The following is a 16,481-nucleotide window of genomic DNA, read 5'->3' on the forward strand; positions in this document are numbered from 1 at the left end:
AAATAGGAAGATCCGAATCTCACCAGGAGAGAAGAAATGAGTGCCCAAACCACCCCATCGGTAAATTGCTGTTTGCCGGCCCCTCACCACCCCGTGAAGGTGATGCAAGGCTCTTGAAAAGTCTCAGCAATCATGGGAACCCCAAGACACAGTTACAGTTACTGTCATTAGGGTGGTGGCATGGTGGGGCAATCAAGGGAATGGAGTTACCTGGTCCAATCAAGAGGCTGAATGATTGGTACATCGTCATTCTGTGTCGAAGGAAGGGCCCCAGGATGGTTTCAGATGTTCCATGTGGACATTTCAGTGGATAGTTAGATACTCATCAAGAGTGGCTTTTAATGATGGGAGAGAAAAATTGAAGATGTTAAATATGATGGAATTTTTTTAACTCTGTACTTACGGTTTTTTTAAGAAATTTTATTTTAAGCACCATTGCTTACAAGACTTAACAGTTTGTTGTGGTTTCATCCATAGAACTCCCAGCACCACACTCGCACCAGGCTGTCTGTCTGCTTCTCTTCCCCACTGTCCCAGTGTCCCATCCCCCACTGATAAGTGTCCTACTGGAAACCAGTTCTCAGTTTCCATTTCCTTTGTGTATTAGTTATTCCTCTATGATGTGATGAACTTATGGGACATTGGGTATACAGTACCCAGTAGACAGTTGTATATGTTGTTTTAACACTCAGCAAAGAGCTTATATTTATTTTTATTTTGGGGGGCATGGAGACCACACCCAGCAGTGCTCAGGGCTGTTCCTGATACTGTTCTGAGGAACTTGGTGGCACTTTTGTGGTTCGGGTCTGCTGCATTCAAAGCCTTGCCTCTCTGTTATCTCTCTCACCTAGTAAAAATCTTTTAGGCAGAAATGTGAAACGTGGAATCAGAACCCCTAGAAAAGATGGAGATTAAGAAACAAGCTTCTAACTAAAGCGTGGTTCCAAGAGGACATTTCAAGAGAAATTGGAAAATATTTTGGGCCAGTTAAATACATGAAAATACGACACATAAAAAATTTGCTGGATCCAGATAAAGAAGTACTTGGAGTGAAATTTGCAGTTTAACATTCTACCAAGTATTTAAAGAATAAATAACACTGATTTTTGTAGAAAAGAGAAGAAAGGAATAATGTCTGACTTATTCTATGGCCGACCCGAGTTCGATTCCTCCGCCCCTCTCGGAGAGCCCGGCAAGCTACCGAGAGTATTCGATATGTCAGACACAGTAACAACAAAGTCTCCAATGGAGACGTTACTGGGCCCGCTCGAGCAAATCGATGATCAACGGGAGGGCCTTTACCTTTACCTTTTATTCTATGAGGCTAGCATTATCCTGGTACCAAATTCAGACAAAAAGAGCAATTAAATAAAAGTACAGAAAAAATATCCTTTATGAATATAAATACAGAAATCTTAAGCAAAACATTACAAAACTGAATCTGGAAATATGTAAAAGGAATAATATAGTCCGCCAACTGAATTTTATTCTGGGAATGCAAAACTGGCTCGATAATCAAAAATCAGTAAATGTATGCCACTATATTAATCATCTGGAGAAAGAAAGACACATCTGAACATTATGATCGATGCAGAAAAAAAGCATTTGACAGCACTTAATATCCATTTATGATGACATTTCTCAGTCTTGAAATAAACGACATTTACAAAAATCCTACATTATACTTAACAGTGAAAGGCTGCAGGAGCTAAGCGGATAGCTCAAAGAATAGAATGCATGCTTTGCCCTGCACACGGTCCCCTGAGCACAGCTGGACATGGCCTCTAAACACAAGAGGGTGTGCCCCTCCGACCCTCCCCCCAGCCCCACCCCCTCTCACAAAGTTAATGAAAAGAAAGAAGAGCAAAAGGCCAGAGAACTAGTACAGGAGATAGGGTACTTGCCTTGCCTGTGGCTGACTCAGGGTCAGTTCCTAGCACCATATATAGTACCCCAAATCTCACCAGGAGTGATCCCTGAGTACAGAGCCAGGAGTAAGCCCTGAGCAGTGCTGGTTGTGGCCCAAAAAGATTAAAAAAGGAAAGGGAAAGGGAAAGGGAAAGGGAAAGGGAAGGGAAGGGAAGGGAAGGGAAGGGAAGGGAAGGGAAGGGAAGGGAAGAAGGAAGGAAGTTATTTTGCCCTTAAGCTAAGGGACAAGACAGGGAAATAACACCCTAATCACTATATTCAGCACTATTGGAATAGGATAATAATAAATGATTGGATAATAAACATAGGATATAAATATAAATAGGATAATAAATTCTGAAACCTACAGATTGGAAATGAATAAAAATAAAACTGTTCCTATACACAGTAAACAAGAGTAGTTGTGTAGAAAACTCACAACATTCTACCAGAAAATCTTCTAAAACCAGTGAATGAGTTTAGCTAGGTTGCAGGGTACAAGATCAATCCACAAAGATCATTTGAATTTCCAGATATGAACAGTGAGCGATTAGAAACCAAAATGTTACAAAGCACCATTTAGAACAACTATAAGAATAAGCAAAATATTTAGGTGTTGTAGCACTGTAGCTCTGTCTTCCCGTTGTCCATCAATTTGCTCGAGCGGGCCCAGTAACGTCTCCATCATGAGACTTGTTGTTACTGTGTTTGGCATATCAGATACGTCACGGGGAGCTTGCCAGGCTCTGCCGTGTGGGAAAGATACTCTCGGTGGCTTGCCGGGCTCTCCAAGAGGAGTAGAAGAATCAAACCTGGGTCAGCCGGGTCAGCTGCATGCAAGGCAAACGCCCTCTCCACTGTGCTTTCGCTCCAGCCCATTTAGGTATTAATCTAGCAAATCATATTTAAGATCTACATGATATACATTACAGAGCACTGAAAGAAATGAAAAAACACCAAAATAAGTGAATGATTCCACTATGTTCAGGAATGGAGCCTTTGGTTCTTACAGAGAGAGACCCGAGACTCAGTGACACTGTCGTTCAAAACTTCAGCGGGACTTTTTTGTTGTTGATATGGATTAAATAATTTTAAAAATTCTATAGAAAGAGCTCAAATGACTGAAAGAGTTTTAAACATTTAGAAATGCATTATATATTGGTGCATCTTTTGTCTAAATAATGAATGTAATCAAAGTAGAGAGAGAGTTAAGTAGAAATCATCTGCCTCACAGGCATCGGGAGAGGTAGGAGGGGGGTATGTTGGGGTTCTTGGTGGTGAAAAATAATTACTGGTGAAGGGAAGGGTATTCGGTTATTGTATGACCGAGACTTAAACCTGAAAGCTTTGTAACTTTTCTCACGGTGATTCAATACATAAATGTAACAAAAAATGCATTATATTGCACTACTGTTAAGGTAATATGACATACAGTCATGACACTCTGTATGCTTTGGTGTACCAAGTATCAGCACCTCCCTGCCCCTAGTCTTAGTGCCCCAGACCCTCCACCACTCCCCTCAAAGTGGCTTCTGTTCTGCTCCCTCTCTCCCTGACTTCTCTCAGCTTGGTGCTAAACTCAGTTCTGTCATCAGAGTCCAACACTGTTTTCACTGGCCATTGGTCATTCCTTTTCGCGTTTTCTTTATAAAGAGTATGAGTGAGTCCACTTGTATTTGTCCTTCTCCCTTTGGTTTATTTCACCTGATCATGATGCTCTCTGGTTTACATCCATGTAATGGCAAAAGAGTTAACCTCTTTTTCAAGCCGAGTAGTATTCCATTGTGTAGATATGCCACAAGTTTTTTTTATCTACTCATCTGGGGATAGTTTCTGGGTCTTGGCTATTGTTCGTAACTCTGAAATGAACCTGGGTGTGCATGGATCTTTTTGAATTAATGTTTTTGTCCTCTTGGGACAGATGTCCAGGAGTGGAGTCACTGGGTAACATGGTAGTTCTATTTTTAATTTTTTGAGGTTATATGCCAAAAACAGTAATGACAAGTCTCACAATGTGCCATTACAGGTGCCAGCTCGAGCAAATCGATGAACAACGGGAGGACAGTGTTACAGGGCTAGTTTCCATTTAGTCTTTCCCGTAGGGCCTGAACTCATTCACTGTTGGTGATAGGGTTGTCTGGTTCAGTTGTCTGGAATATAGTATGAATACTTTCCCCCTAGCAGGTATTAAGTTGAATAACGAAGTGGAGGCAAACAGAGTCCTCAGCATTACCCTATAAAGGTTCAGCAATGAAGCAGTGTGGTTTTGGAAAAGAAATAGATGCACAACTGATTGGAGGGAAATAGTTCAGCTATATACTCAGGCACAATGATACCCATTGTTATTTTCTTTTAGAGGCATACAGGTGCTGGAGAAATCTTATAGAGTTTAACATGTGGCTGGTCCTGGCCCAATTCCCAGCACCTCATATGGGCTCTCTGAGAACCATCAGGAGTGGTCCCTGAGCATAGAGCCACGAAATAAGCCCAAATACTATTGAGCTTGTCACCCTACCCCCACCCCCCAAATTTCAGTAAAAGGCCATCCGAGCCATTAAATAAAAAAATGATGGTCTTTCCCAAAATATGATGTTGGAATGACTGGACATCTACATCAAATACAATGAAAGTCAACCTCCTTTTTATTTATTCAAACTCAAACATAGAATAAAATATTCATGACCCAGAATAAGATGAAGATTTCTAAGACCTGCACTAAAAACATGGTTCATAAAAGAAAAAAAGATAAACTTGATTTTAATTAAAATAAAAAAAGACATTTTCTGCAGAAGACATAGAATGGAAAGACGAGTTACCAACTGGAAGAAAATATTTGCAAATCTAACAAAGAGCTAACAAAGGGCTTGTATCTAACAAGGGCTTGTATCCGTAGTAGAGAAACTTCAGACTCCCAAGTATGAAAACTACCTCACTAAGGGGGTCAGAGAGATAATGCAAGGGTTCAAGCACTTGCCTTGCATGCAGTGCTCCCATTTCTATCCCCAGCACCACATATGGTCTCCGTCACATATGGCAGGAGTGTTCCTGAGCACAGAGCCAGGGGTAAACCCTGAACACTGCCAGGTGTGGCCCCAACATGCCCCCTCTCACCCCAAATGAAATAACACTTTAAAAAAGAGACACTAAAAATATGGGGCAATGAGTTAAATAAGTATTACCTAAGTTGGTTAGAAAGATGGTAAATTTGTCCTTGAGAAATTTATTCAGTATCATTAGAAATTAGAGAAACATAGATGACATAGAGAAACATAGAGAAACATAGCTAGAATGATTTATATGACTACATACCTACTAGAATGCCTGAAATCATACAGATAATAAATACTGTCCATGCAATGTGCTGGCAAGGATGTAGAGCTAGAGAAATGCATTCATTGCAGATGGGATTGCAAAATGGTACAATTGCCCAGGAAAACTTTTTGATGACTACACACACACACACACACACACACACACTCTCTCTCTCTCTCTCTCTCTCTCTCTCTCTCTCTCTCTCTCACACACACACATTTATGCCTTTACCATATGACTTAATGACTATACTTCTAGGAATTTGTCCTAGAGAAGTGGCAATTAATCATACAATATTTATAGCAGCTCTAAAATTAGGGACCCCTTATATATCTTCAGCAGGTGAGTCGGTAAACAAATGGTGTTACATTTATAGAATGGAATACCGCCATGTCTATGCACAATGAAATAATACATGTCCATATGAAAAGATAAAACCATAATATTTGCTTCTACATGGATAGATCTGGATGGGATTGTGCTGAATTAGAGAGGGACAGACACAGAATAATCCCTCTCATATTCGGAATATAAAGGAACATAGCACTGTCCTCCTGTTGTTCAATGATTTGCTTGAGAGGGCACCAGTAACGTCTCCACTGTGAGACTTGTTGTTACTGTTTTTGGCTTGTCAAATATGCCATGGGTGCTTGCCAGCCTCTGCCGTATGGGCGCAATACTCTCGGTAGCTTGCCTGGCTCTCCGAGAGGGACGGAGGAATCGAACCCGGGTGGGCCGCGCGCAAGGCAAACGCCCTTAAGGCAATAACACGTGTTCAAAGGCAGTGTTAGAGATGGTCTGCAGAAGAGAGATCACCATGCGGGGCAGCAACAGAGGATAGAGGGGATGGGGGTAGGATGGGGGGGACTCTGGGACAGTGGTAGAGGTGAGCAGATACTCTGGTAGAGGGTGTGGTTCTGGTATGTTTTATTCGTGGAACTAGACCGTGATCTGTATTGTATGATTTTTCAAAAATGAAAAAAGGACTGAAACTGCTTATACACAAACTTTGGATAACTTTCACAGGCCTTGGGCTCTAAGAAGTCAATCTGAAAAGGTGTCAAACTGTTTGGGAACATGTCTGATTGGGCGGTTCAGAGGAATTTCATCCCAGTGGAGCTCCAGGTAGCAGACAGGAAAACAGGAAATCCTAATGAGAAGTGGGTGGATTCATGTGGCTTCTGATCACTTGTCTTTCTCTGTCTTCTCCAAAGTCATTTGTACAGACTTTGTCCTAGACCTGGACTGTATCTGGATAGTTACAGAATTTGTCTAGAACAGTGTTCTTCACCTACTGGCCCACAGACCTTTCCAGGTCCACAGATAAAGGTTCAAAACAACTGGTCTACCACCTCGGTGATCCATACTGGTCTGTGGAGTGGTATCCAGGACAGGGGCCTCCTTCAGGTATAAAAGGTTGAAGAAGGCAAGTCTGGAAGTGCAACATATGATCCAGAGCCAGTTGAGTCCTTACAGAGTCTGACTGAAAGTGTCTCTGAGGAGGAGGGACACCCACATTGGCAAAGGGTGAGAGGCACAAGTCATTGTCTTTCCAAGAAACCCCATAACCACCTTGCTGAGCCAGGGCAGACTCAGAACAGAGTGTGCATATGGCAGCTCTTTGGAGGGCTCAGGGACTCCAGGTAGGAACTTTGACTCAGGTGAGTTGGCACTTAGGGCCACCCCAGCTTTAGGCGGCAACTCTTTGAGTTGTTTGGCTTTGTGACAAGGTTAGAGAAGCCTGTGACCCAGACCCGCCACCCTCAAGACTGATGCCATAGAGGCAAGACTCAAACTCAGGCTGGCCCAACTCACTGTCCATCCGTAGCTGATTCTGCTCCCAGTCCCTGCATCACTGCCTTCTCCCTCTCCGTGCCTTGACAAGCTTCGTCTCTACAGAACCTGTGATGGTCCCAGCTGGAAGACTGTCTCCACACTGATAATTAGACGGGTGACAAGTGTGACGCAGCCAGCAGTGACAGGAAGCCAGCTGTTTCGCGAGCCTTTGGCCATGATGTGCTGGGAAATGACAGCCATGCTGGAGGTGGCCAGCCAAGCCCCCGGGGTTGCTTCTGGGGGAGGAGGGCCGAGCCTGCGGGAGGAGGCCCTCATGGGTGACCGGGTCAGAGGTCAGAGAGGACGTTCTGAAGGATCTGGGCCACATAAGAGCTGCCACATCCCCAAACGCAGTGGGTGAACAGGAGTCAGAGGCACCCGGATCTCAGCGTGGGTTCTAGCACTGAGCATTGAAGATGTTCCTAACTGAAGAAGCTGGGGCAGGGTGAAGGGGAGAAAATACAGATTTCAGCACTCAGTTCTTATCCACCATGATCATTTCTAGCTATTATTGTCATACTGTTCCCTTCTCTATCTTACCTACTCACACACACTTGTGGTAGATTCCGTCCATTGACCAGTCCTCCTGGCCCCTGTTTGCCCTGGCCCTGGACATTAGTCTTCTACTATTTTTTATTTATATACCACCAATGGGGCTGGAGCAATATCACAGCGGATGGGGCGTTTGCCTTGCATGCAGCCAACATGGCCGACCTGAGTTCGATTCCTCCGCCCCTCTCAGAGAGCCCAGCAAGCTACTGAGAGTATCTCGCCCGCACGGCAAAGCCTGGCAAGCTCCCCGTGACACATTCGATATGCCAAACACAGTAACAACAAGTCTGATGATGGAGACATTACTGGGTCCTCTTGAGCAAATTGATGAACAATGGGAGGACAGTGATACTAGGACAGTGTGATACCACCAATGAGCAGGTAAAGGAACAAACATGATGACCTTCAGTATCTGTATTGTAAACCACATGGCCAAAAGGAGGGAGGGGGAGAGAGAGAAAGAGAGAGAGAGAGAGATACAGAGACAGAAAGACAGACAGAGAGACAGAGACAGACAGAGAGACAGAGATAGAGAGAGGATAAAAATGCCTACCTGTCATAGAGGCAAACTGGTGGTGAGGTGGTTGAGGGTGATGAAAAAGAACCTGGGGACCCTGGCGCTGGGAAATGTACACTGGTGGAAGGGCGGGTGTTGGAACATTGTATGATGGAAACCTAATCATGAACAGCTTTGTAAGGGTCTATCTCACAGTGATTCCGTTAAAAAAATCTATTTTAAAAATTCAGATTTCATTCCCCCAGGAGTTCACAGGACAGATGGAGAGAGCAGAGCCGGACCAGGAGAACTGAGATCAGTTGATGACTCTCAGTTCTCACACCTGTTGAGTCCCTCTCCTGCCAGTATAGACTCAGTCTTGGGTTAGGTGTCAGGGGAGCCCAGCTGATGGCTTGAAGTCATTTGCTGGAGGTACTGCCATTGAAGGGCTGGAGCGATAGCACAGCAGGTAGGGCATTTGCCTCACAAGCAGCCGACCCAGGTTTGATTCTTCCGCCCCTCTCAGAGAGCCTGGCAAGCTACCGAGAGAGTATCCCGCCCACATGGCAGAGCCTGGCAAGCCCCCCGTGGCATATTCAATATGCCAAACACAGTAACAATAAGTCTCACAATGGAGACATTACTGGTGCCCGTTCGAGCAAATCAATGAACAACGGGAGGACAGTGCTACAGTGCTACATGCTACTGTCATTGAAACCAGTTTCCACGGCCACACCCACACCCAGGCAGAGGGGAAGTATACTCAGTGGAGCTTACAACTTTCTGCTGGCTCTGTGTTCGGGAATCACTCCTGGCTTTGGGGACCCTGGGCAGTACCAGGGATTGAACCTGGGCTGACTGCGTGTAAGGTGGGAGCATCTACGCTGCTAGACTATCTCTCTGGCCCACAAGCTGCTCTTCAAGCATCACTGCGCAACCACAATTGCTTGATCAAGCCTTTGGGGAACAGGATGTAGCAGTCCCTGAAGATCAGTGCTGGAATTCTTGGAGGCTGGAGATGCATAACTGAATTGGTTTTTAAATTAAGTTTTAATAGAGCGATGAATCCAAAATGCATTCTCCTGGTAATAACTTCAGACTATGACAGATAAGGCTGGCGTCTTTTCTTGCCCATGACCCTCAAACCAACTTCTTTTGCCTCATCCTCAGACAGGACCATTATTTTAAGTTAATTTTGGATATGTTCTTGCAGTTACCTTTCTGCCCACTTATGTGCCTCTACAGCCTTGGAGAAAATCTGTTTATTGTCCCCTTTTTTTCTGGCAGTGGCTTTGGAGGGCCTTTTTTTTTCAAACATTTGACAGAACTACAGGGAAAAGGTTCGCAGTAGTACAAAGAACAGCTTTAACAGCTTTGTCTGATTTGCTTTTATTTTGCCCTGTTTGGCTAGTTCCCCTGTGACATGTTCTCATATATGGTGTCGTGTATTTCTGTGGTATATGAGTAAGGCAAAGTCCTGGTTCCCATTTACCCCTTAATAGTTATTATTTATCCCCCCAAACAAGCATGTTCTCTGCTACAACTCAAGAAGTAGAACATCCACACAATGTCTAACTCACCGTCCAGACACAGACACAGATGCCATCAGTTGGACCACTGATGTGCTCAGACCTTTTTTCCTTTTTATTTAACTTATTCATATTTTTAAATAATTTTTTATTAATCATGTATCACCATGAGATACACTTGCTGACTTACAAACCATCATGCTTGCGTTTCAGTCATACAGTGATCGAGTACCCATCCCTCCACCAGTGCCCATTCTCCACCACCAATGGTCCCAGCATCCCTCCCACCACCCCCAACTCGTTGCCTCCATTCCACCCCGCCTCTGTGGCAGGGCATTCCCTTTTGCTCTCTCTCTCCTTTTGGGTGTTGTGGTTTGCACAACACCCAAAAGTTGAGTGGCCATCGTGTTCGGTCTATAGTCTACTTTCAGCACATATCTCCCATCCTGAGCGGACCCTCCTAGCACCCATTACTTGGTGTCAGACCTTTTTTTCTTAAATGAAGAGGGATTATAGTCCTTCTTCAACCTGTTCATCCACAGAGAGGGCCTAGGGCACTGTTTCGGGAGAAGTGGATGTTCTCTGGAGACCAATCCCTTTTCTCTGTTGAGAGCTGGGGTAGAATATAGAAGGAGACGAGAAGGAGGAAGAAGAGAAAGGAGTGAAGGTAGAAGAAAAGGAAGAGGAGGAGGAGGAAATGGAGTAGAAGAAAGACTGTTGAAATGCTTAGAGTGAGGACAAATGAGGACTCAGGCTGTGGCAGAAAGTTCCTTCTGAGCTGCTGATGAAGAGAAGTTCCCGATTTGCACAGTGTGAGATAAAGACATAAAGGCAGCCCTTTCTAGAAATAAAAACCAGACTTTCCCAATAGATGGTCCGGGAATGAGGGACGTGCTCAGCAAGAAGTTCTTTTCTAACAATTCTTAGAAAAACGGCTTCTGCTCACGTTGTATTTTTATGGCTTCGGTTCTGTCTGCGGTGACTTCCTGGTTCGCTCTCAGCCCTCTTTGATGGAAACAGCCAGACCTCACTCCCACCCAGCTTCTCCTCCGTGTTCCGACACAGGCCACTCTGCTCCTGTACATTTAGCAAACTTCCACCAGAGGCGGGGGGACGGTGGCTATTTCTGCTCCGTGGGAAGCCTTTTGTACCATCTGGCCTGGCTAGATTTCAACAAAGATAGTAAAGAAACATTTATCAAGAAAAATCAAAGTCATTCTCACTGAGTGTGGTCTAGAGAGTTTTGCTTCCTTGATACAGAGGCAGCTCCCGGGCTGCTGGGAAATGCAGCTTGACTTTGAAAAGCGTCGGGAGAGACAGGCCTTCAGATTGCAGTCCTCCGATGCTGTCACTCACTGGGGCGACAGGCATCTTGGACTCCAGAGCGCTTAGAGATGGATGTCCAGGCCCTGAGTCCGCGGCACTTCAGCCCTTCTTGCAGAAATTGTTGGTCCCTCTACAGAGGGTAGAGCCGGAAGGATGGATACAGGCTGGCAAACATGAACTCGGATCTTGCTTAGGAATATTTGCCTTCCGAGGCACAAATGTCCAAGGAGTGGGCATTCTTTGCTTTTTAAAAATTATTTTCATGGGGGCTGGAGTGATAGCACAGCAGGGAGGGCGTTTGTCTTGCACGTGGCTGACCCGGGTTCAATTCCCAGCATCCCATAGGATCCCCCGAGCACCGTGAGGAGTAATTCCTGAGTGCATGAGCCAGGAGGAACCCCTGTGCAATGCTGGGTGTGACCCAAAAAGCAAAAAATAAATAAACAAGAATTATTTTTATGAAGACACTGTGATTTACAAAGTTGTTCTTAATAGAGTCATTTTCAAGCTCACAGTGTTCTAGCACTCGTCCCACCACCAGTGTCCCCCTCCCTCCACCACCGTCCCCAGCTTCCCTCTCATCCCACCCCCCCAAGTGTATCCCTTTGGGAGGCATAGAGCAAATTTATTTCATATTGCTTACTCCAAAAAAACTTAAAGGAATGACAAATCAAACTACCTGAAAATAAATCAGTAAAAGTCGATTTTTGAAGGTTGCTAAAGGATTTAACCTATGTAAATAGAGAAATTCAAGTCATTTAATACGATGTAATGCCTGTTTTCACTTGCAGAAATAGCTATTCAACTCTGGCATCTTGAATATATTGTGCATTTCTTGATACAGAGGTAGATTTGGGGCTCACTTCCAACACAGCTTGGGCTGACAGGGACCCTACTCAGCGATGCTCAACTTAATGGCACTGAGCTAGTGCTTCTGTGCCAGGGCTTGTGATACAGTGCTTCTTGGTCCTGACAGTGCTGGGAAGCCATTGGGGCTCCCCACCCCAGTCATGTTAGGGGTGGTGGTGGCATATGGTGCCGGGATTGAGTCCAAGGTCTCAAGTCTACAAGATGTGTGTGTGTGTGTGTGTGTGTTTTGCTTTTTGGGTTCCACCCGGCAATGCTTAAGGGTTCCTCCCGGCTCTGCATTCAGAAATTCCTCCTGGCGTTGCTCAGAGGACCATATGGGATGCTGGGAATTGATCCCAGGTCAGCCGCGTGCAAGGTAAATGCCCTACGCACTGTGCTATCGCTCCAGCCCCGATGTGTGTGTTTTTACTTGAGCTACAACCCAGGCCCAATGGGCTTAAAACATTAGTCATGAGGTTGGCTCAAAAAATACAACGTACAACTCTAAGACCAATTGGCGTGTCCCCAGAATGGTTGGACATAGAGGGTGGGGAATTTCTGTACAAGGGAATCAGTTGTATGGTGAGGGTTTGAACTGTACTTTTACTGGTGAACTGGACATAATTCATGCACCTGTTGACTTTCATATGGTTTTAATTCTAATGATGGAGACTTGTACCATGAAACATGTGCAGGTTCTATTGCTGCTTTACTCTGATGAAGAAAAATTTAAACTAGAAGTGAATTGAGTAAAGGTAAGAAGGAATGTATGAGACTCATTGAACTGGTGATGAAAGGTCTAGGGACTGGAGTGCTAATACAGCGGGTAGGGCATTTGCCTTACACATGGCCAAACCAGGTCCAATTCCCAGCATCCCATTGGTCCCCCGAGCACCACCGGGAGTAATTCCTGAGTGCATGAGCCAGGCGTAACCCCTGTGCATCGCTGGGTGTGACCCAAAAAGAAAAAACAGAAATATCTATTGCAGTGGGGTACTGATTTAATGAAATGGAAAAACTGGGAAAATTATAATAGGCTAGCATAGGTGAGACCGAAATCGAGAAGGTGGTGTCATCCCTGGGGTGATAAGCCTCAGAGAGGAGTGCCAGAGGTGGTCCCCAAGCGAAGCCTGTGGGGAATGATGAGTGCTCCAGCCCTCCCTCCCAGTAATCTTTCTCTAATTTTTTCCTTGCCCCCCTCAATTGACAAAGCTCCCATGTCTCTTGTCTTATTGCACTGTGAGATACTCACAATAAATGAAGAGTGCTGGGTGTGGTAGTGGGTATCTTTGTTTTATTCCTAACATAAATAGATATGCATTTATTAATCAGGGGCTGGAGAGATGCTATAGGGGTTAAACTTGCCTGCAGCCAGTTTTGGTTTAATCCTCTGCGTTATGAAAGGTCACCCCAAGCCCCACTAGGAGTGACCCCTGAGCACAGAGCCAGAAGTAAGCCCTGAGTACAGCTGGGTGTGGCCTCCAAACCAACAAAAACAAAATTATTTACAGTGGTGTAGTTAAAATAGTCTTTATCCTATAGAGAGAGTTCCTATTCACTTGAGCAAGCTACAATGAACCTATTGTTTTCTTCTTTGACCTACTGTCACTGTCACTGTTCACTGTTCTCCCATTGTTCATCGATTTGCTCGAATGGGCCCAGTAACGTCTCCTTTGTGACACTTGTTACTGTGTTTGGCATATCGAATACGTCACAGGGAGCTTGCCAGGCTTTGCCATGTGGGCGAGATACTCTCAGTCGCTTGCCGGGCTCTCTGAGAGGGCCAGAGAAATCAAAGGCAGAGGAACCGAACTCGGACCAGCCATGTCGGCCGCATGCAAGGCAATGCCCTACCTGCTGTGCTATCACTCCAGCCCTTCTTTGACGTAGAAGAAGGATATTTTATTTTATTTTTAATTTGGGTTTTAGAGCCACACCTCACAGTGCTCAGGGCTTCCTCCTGGCTCTGCACTCATGGCTTATACCTAGCATGCTTGGAGGTCCAAATCTGGTGCTGAAATTGAACCTGGGTTGGTCACGTGCAAAGCAAGCACCCTACCTGCTGTAGTATCTCTTCAGCCCCAGGGATAAATAGGTTAATAATGGATTTCTAAGGTTGAACCATCTTTAGATTACTCTTTGGAGTCATTATATATACAATTATATATATAATTATATAGATATACAATATATGAATCTTCTAACAGGGAGTTTGGTTACTCTACAATATATTGCTCTGAGGTGTTTTGTGTAATCTTAAGTGAGATGGTCAGCCCCACATCCCACAATGCTTTAACTTCCATTTCCTTATCTCCTTTCCCAGGCTACCTCCATCCCAGGTTTTTCAATTGACTCCTGGTTCATCTATTCTTACTTAACCAGGCTGAGACCCATTCAACCTTATTTGTTCAGTGGCAGATAGCATCCATCCTGCCCACCCTCTGCTTTCTTTCCTTGGCTCAGATGATTTTACAGCCTTGACCCAGGACTTTCTGGACTGAGAACTGAGCTGTGCCTCATGCCTATTGTATTTTTCCAGCCTTCTATGTAATCACATGCATCTGGTATTGCATGATCTCTGCATGACGGGTCCCTCTTGGTTTGCAGGACGGATGTTTTCTTTTTTAGAGTTGAGATAAAATTAACGTAAACTTCACTGTCGATCATTTTCAACTATTCATTAGTCTTTAGTCCAATCCAGTGCTATGTGTCATCATTTCTACCTCGTCCCAAGAAATGTGCATCCCTTGTTCAGGAAACCCTGGAACACCATTAAGTACTCGTTCCTCAATCTTTCTTCTCCCTCCCCCTGGGTCCCTGACAACCACTAGTCTGTGTCTGTCTATAGGTTCACCTATATTTTGCAAGTTCTATGTAAGTGGAATAATACCCTATGACTTTTTAATTCATGGTACACAGATGTTTATAGCATCACAATTCACATTAGCTCCAATGGGGAAGCCACCCACACACTGACGAGTGGACAAACACACTTTAATATGTCGATGTGATGGAATCCAGCCACAAATGAAGCAGGATTCCTCCTGGAACACAGATGAGCCCGGGAAACATATGGTGTTCAATGGGAGAAGCCACACTTTTTCTTGTCTGCTTTTGCAGAAAACAAGCTTAGAGTCTGGCCGTTAATCTTCCAGGCTGAGCTGGGAGAGTCGCATCAAATTCAGACATCGATCTGAAGCCAAGAGAGAGCAGACGCTGCCTCTCACCTGTTTATTTAACTCTTGATGTGCACAAATGAACATTTCTAGCCGGTAAGTGTGATATCAAGGGCCCTTTCTGCAGAGAGCAGAAAATTTTAGAGCCATCACTGCTCCGTGCTAAAATATTTGTGGGAAGCTGGATGCTAAAACGACCTTTTCATTTGTCGTGGTCTGTTTTGTTTTGTTTTGTTTTTAGTAAGAGATGCAAAAAACCTTGTACCCATGGACCCCAACGGCTTATCAGATCCGTACGTGAAACTGAAACTGATTCCTGACCCCAAAAGTGAGAGCAAGCAGAAAACCAAAACCATCAAGTGTTCTCTGAACCCCGAGTGGAACGAGACCTTTAAATTGTAAGTGAAATGATGGCGGCCCAGCGTGGGCTCCCTGGGAATGGGGAGTTCCTCTCTCAGCTCCTGTTTCCTGCCTTCCCTCTCTTTCCCTCCCTCTTGTCTTCCTTCCCTCCCCGCCTCCACCTGCATTTTGCCTTGCATGCCAAATAAAAATTGGAACTTTTTTTTAAAATAGAGTTGAGAATGTCTGTGGTGTGGGGGTGTGGGTGGCATAGAAAATCATATGATGTGTTGCTAGGTGAAGGCAAAATCTGGGGGAGCAGCTTTGGGTCCCCAGTGAACGGAGGGGTCTCCCTTAAGGTGCAGTGATGAGGTAACATCGTTAAGGTGAGGTTCTTGGAGCAAGATGGGCTCTAGCCCCCTGGGCTGGCTTCCCCAGGAGTGCTCCAAGCCCCAGGAGTTGCTTCTGACTGTTGAGGGACCAACCTGCATTGATTCAGTCAGGAGATGGGGGTGGAGCTGATGCTTGTCTGTGACAACCTCAGTCTTAAATACTTCCAGGGTCATTTCCTCTCCACTTGACCCCCAGGGCGCTAAAAGCTGGGCTCAGAATTGCCTGGAAGTAAGGGGTAGAGTGGGGCTCAGCCCCCAAGGCCACTGGACAGAAATAGGGGTATTCTGTATTTCCTCTAACTGAGGCCCGTTTCCCCCTCAGTCTAGGATAAGCCCCAGCACCCAGTGTCCCCTGACCAGCCAGCGCCCACAAACCTGTTCCTCCAGGCGTTTCTCATCCTCCACCCACACACATGCGACTCTCTCTCTCTCTCTCTCTCTCTCACACACACACACACACACACATACACACACACACACACACACACACACACACACACACACACACACAGTTACATAATTGGCACCGGATTGCTTAGAGTGTTGGGAGGATTCCTCGGCACCACCAGCCCTCCACAGGCATATGGCAGCAGTGGGTAGAACCGTTCCAGCCGAGTGACCCAGGTGCCCCTCCTGGTCCCACCATGGGCTGCCAAACAGGGGTGCCCCTCTCAGGGGGATCCTGCTCGGGCTGAGATGGAATCTGAGTGTGCTGACCCCTTGTCTCAGGGCACCACCTTTACATCTGCCTGCCTGGGCCGCGGGA

At 45.3% G+C, this 16,481-nt stretch overlaps 1 protein-coding gene across 2 annotated transcripts in view; it reads left to right on the top strand.

The window, feature by feature from the left end:
• The window catches only part of PRKCB (protein kinase C beta), a 338,310-nt gene that overhangs the window by 220,971 nt on the left and 100,858 nt on the right, over positions 1-16,481 (top strand). For both annotated transcript variants that reach the window (XM_056138779.1, XM_056138780.1), the window contains exon 6: positions 15,226-15,382. In XM_056138779.1, the coding sequence (XP_055994754.1) occupies positions 15,226-15,382 (157 nt within the window). The remainder of the gene's footprint in view (positions 1-15,225; positions 15,383-16,481) is intronic.

The sequence above is a fragment of the Sorex fumeus genome, unplaced genomic scaffold (genome assembly GCF_029834395.1).
Source record: "Sorex fumeus unplaced genomic scaffold, SorFum_2.1 ptg000130l, whole genome shotgun sequence".
Classification (NCBI taxonomy): domain Eukaryota; kingdom Metazoa; phylum Chordata; class Mammalia; order Eulipotyphla; family Soricidae; genus Sorex; species Sorex fumeus.